The following is a 3,950-nucleotide window of genomic DNA, read 5'->3' as shown; positions in this document are numbered from 1 at the left end:
GCTTGGCTGTTTTTTGATTACATTGGCTCTTACTTAGAAGCCTTTTTACACTTTTAGTTTTGAACATTGTTAGAGTGAAAGACAAAAGCAACAGGTTTAGCATTTCATCAGTGGACTCTCCTTACCTGTAGCTATCAGCAAGACTGCAGGATAATACCTGGATCTGGTTACAGGGCCTCTCATCTGACCAAGCCACCACATTATAATCACGAGTACACTTTACCTGGAAAGACAATTCCAGCTTGGATTGGTTATCCCAGAGCTTTCCTGAGAGGGGTGACAACCCAAAGGATATTTGTCAGTATACAGTATACAATATCCATCCTAAAGGTATTTATTTATTACATTTGGAACACATCTGGAATATTCTTCTTCTTCTTTCTTTCATCAGATTTGGATCCAAACCATGTTGTTGACAGATTTTGTGAGCATCTCCCAACAAATGACTGTTCAGCATACAATGAAAACTTTTTATGAGGTCCGAACCAAGTGCTTCCCAGCTTCCCAATATGAAGGTCCTGTTGGTCTATGTAAAAGCACAGTGATATATGAGGGCGTGGGACGTCGTCCCCGTCAGACCCCACATGGGCCGAGCGAGGGCAGGCCTTACTGGAACTCTGGGGGGTACGAGAATCTCACTGAGCACAAACAAAGCCCTAAACACCCCCACACACAGAGAGCGACAGCCCCAAAATAAGACAAGCAGAGGGATGCTTGTGTAAATCACACACATACACTGTCTTGCTCTGTTTGACGTCCCTCCCATTGCATAATAAAAGCAAGAACACAAATGGAGCGGAATCGAGCATGAACTGAGCAAAAGATGTCGCTCTGAGAAGAAAATTCAGCTTTAGATCTTTTTGAAGCCCTTTTACACAACACACACACACAACATGAGTTATCTGTCTTATATTTTAATCTGAAGTACAGTATATTCAAATAGGCTAAACACTTTGTAGGCATCATTGTAGGTTTATCAGTGTTAATGGTCTAAATTAAGAAGATAAAAGTAGTCTTGTCGTGAAATATCATTTGTATGATGTCAGCGTAACACTCATAACACTCATGAAAGTGGTTAGATGTGCATGTAGAAATCTATCAGAGCCAGAATTCAGCTGCAAGAGAGAAAGTTTGGCACACACACTTTTACCAACCAATCAACCCAACATGGGCAGGAACCCTTAAATCCCATTCATTAAATTAGTGCAGGTACACTATCAAAATACACCATTGTCATCATATCAGCCATTCGGCGCTAAAAACAGCTCTTTTGTTGTCTATAAGCCCAAACAATTCAGTTTCATCCAAAAGTCCTGGTTTGGAGGACCCCAGGAACAGCACATTATGGATGTCTCCTTTATCTGGCACATCCAGTTCAGGTCTAGGAGCCTCCACCAATTAGCTGATGATATAAATCAGGTTGGACATCCAAAATATGTAGCCCTGGGGACTGCATGAGATCAACTGCACTTAACAGCATTAAACGCACTCTTAAAAATAAAGGTTCCGAAAGGAAACCTTTTGCAATGCCAGAAGAACCACTTTTGGTTCCCCAAAGAACCTTTCAGTGAACAGCTCTTAAAACAACCTTTATTTCTTAGTGTGAAGAATATCTTAATCATCCAAAGAACCTTTTCTTTCACTAAAGAACATTCTGTACCATGGAAAGATCCCATGGACATTAAAGGTCTTTATGGAACCATGAATGCCAATAAAGAACTTTTATTTTTAAGAGTGTTCACTGAAAGTACATTGTTTGCAGTCGCAAGGAAGGCAGCGTGATGCACAATTTCATTTGCACAGTTGATTTAAAGTTCTGCTTCCGGAATTAGTTTGAATATGATAAAACTTGTATAACATGTTTGACTTCATCCACAAGGTGTTTGAACTGTTCATTTCTTAAATTATGTTCTGGTATGTAAATTTGAATGGTAAACAACAAGCTTGCATCTACTTCCAGTGCTGTCCGTACATGTTCAGTCTCCGAATCCCATGTTCCAAGCATTTGATAGATGATTTTAAGGACTCGCTAAGGAACTTGATTAGATTAGCTTTAATGCAGGTAGATAACATGTCAAATACAAAAACATAATCATAAAAATCAATCTTAGAAATAGATACACTTTTAAAAATACATCTTCACGTGGGCTTCATGGAATCCAGCATGAAATCTTTGGGGGTAAACAGTCCGAACCCTCTTTGTTCTTTGACTTGTTTGAGTCCAGAGGCCTGAATCTCAAGTGTCACTAATGACCTCTTCAAAGGAGAGACTCGATCTTACTGCTTAAGTCTCCTCCGAGAGAGTCTCCCAGGTCGAAGAGTTGATCGATGTTGACTGTTGAGCTACAGAGGAAGTCGGGACGGTTGCCCTCTTCCACTTCCGACCAGGGACTCTGGAGAAATGCAGTGGCCAGGAAGGTTTCCTCATCAAGGTCTGCTTCGCTGCTCCTCTGGGTTTCCATCAACACATGGCTCTCAATGACACCTCCAGGTGGTTCGAGGGGGCTGATATGGGTGCCTCTAACCATCAAGTCCTCATCTTGTGGTATAGGGCTCAACGGACCCCCTTCATTCAAGCTTAACTCTCCATTCAGGGCCGAGTCTAGCAGGGCGTCCCAGTCAAAGTTGCCCTTCAGGGAGCTTAAGTCCTCCTGCTCGTCCATGGCCAGCAGTGGGGAGCTTGAACGTCGTGGAGCTTTGCTCCCACCAGTCCTGTGGGTGTACGGCTGTTTCCTCTTGCTCCCCTTCCCTGAGACCCAACAACTCAACATGGTGGCTTCAGCCAAACGAGGGTCCCAGTTCTGATCGGCTCCCGTGACGTCCTCGAACTCTTTCAGGAGCTGTTGGGACTCAGGACTCACGCAAAGGTTTCTGGCCATCCCTGCAGTGGCTGCAGTTTGTCCAGCGTGAGAGCTCATCCTGAGGTGGTTCTGAAGAGCTGGGTTGATCTGCACAGGGGGCATCCTGCGCTTCTTGTAGGCACCGTTGAGGAGGCGTTCTGCGTACTGGGGGTCGATCTTCCAGAACCCACCTTTGCCTGGCTCATCCTTTTGTCTCGGGACTTTTATAAAGCATTTGTTCAGCGACAGGTTGTGGCGGATGGAATTCTGCAATGATGAAGGAGAAGACCTGTATTTCAACTGTGTATTGGAATTTGCCATTATCATGATGCACTTAAAGGGATAGTTCACCCAAAAATGAAAATTCTGTCATTAATTACTCGCCCTCGTGTCGTTTCAAACCCGTAAGACCTCCGTTCATCTTCAGAACACAAATGAAGATATTTTTGATGGAATCTGAGAGCTGTCTGACCCTGCATAGACAGCAACACAACTGAAATGTTTCCAAGTCCAGAAACATAGCAAGGAGATCTATAAAATAATCCATGTGACTTCAGTGGTTCAACCGCAAATATACGAAGCTACGAGAACACTTATGTGCGCAATAGAAAAAAAATAACAACTTTATTCAACAATTCGTCTCCTCCGCATCACCCTGGTGCCATTTTGGAGAATATCAGCTGGACGTAAACAGCGTATGCTGTTCTGTGTCAGCTGCGTCATGCTGGATCTGTTTACTATGTTGTTGTGATTTGATCTGAACGGAAACAGCGTATCCGTGTGACGCAGCTGACACAGAACAGCATACGCTGTTTACAGGGTGATGCGGAGGAGACGAATTGTTGAATAAAGTCTTTTTTTTTTCTTTTGCGCACAAAAAGTATTCTCGTAGCTTTGTATATTTGCGGTTGAACCCCTGATGTCACATGTATTATTTTACAGATCTCCTTGCTGCTATGTTTCTGGACTTGGGAACATTTCAGTTGCGTTGCTGTCTATGGGAGGGTCAGACAGCTCTCAGATTCCATCAAAAATATCTTCAATTGTGTTCCGAAGATGAATAGGGTTGGGTATCGAAAACCGGTTCCAAATTTCCAAGAACCGGGTATT

General features: G+C 43.2%; 1 protein-coding gene across 1 annotated transcript in view; it reads right to left on the bottom strand.

Annotated features, from left to right (window-relative positions):
- Positions 1 to 2,065: 2,065 nt before the first annotated feature.
- LOC107565863 (forkhead box protein J1-A-like) overlaps positions 2,066 to 3,950 on the bottom strand; it is a 6,811-nt gene continuing 4,926 nt past the window's right edge. Inside the window, exon 3 of the mRNA XM_016251150.1 lies at positions 2,066 to 3,107. Coding sequence (XP_016106636.1) covers positions 2,259 to 3,107 — 849 coding nt within the window. The 3' untranslated portion in view covers positions 2,066 to 2,258. The remainder of the gene's footprint in view (positions 3,108 to 3,950) is intronic.

The sequence above is a fragment of the Sinocyclocheilus grahami genome, unplaced genomic scaffold, assembly GCF_001515645.1.
Source record: "Sinocyclocheilus grahami isolate Dianchi unplaced genomic scaffold, SAMN03320097.WGS_v1.1 scaffold1032.1, whole genome shotgun sequence".
Lineage (NCBI taxonomy): Eukaryota > Metazoa > Chordata > Actinopteri > Cypriniformes > Cyprinidae > Sinocyclocheilus > Sinocyclocheilus grahami.
Note: the sequence above shows the minus strand (reverse complement) of the source record. Positions and strands in the feature narration are given on the sequence as shown.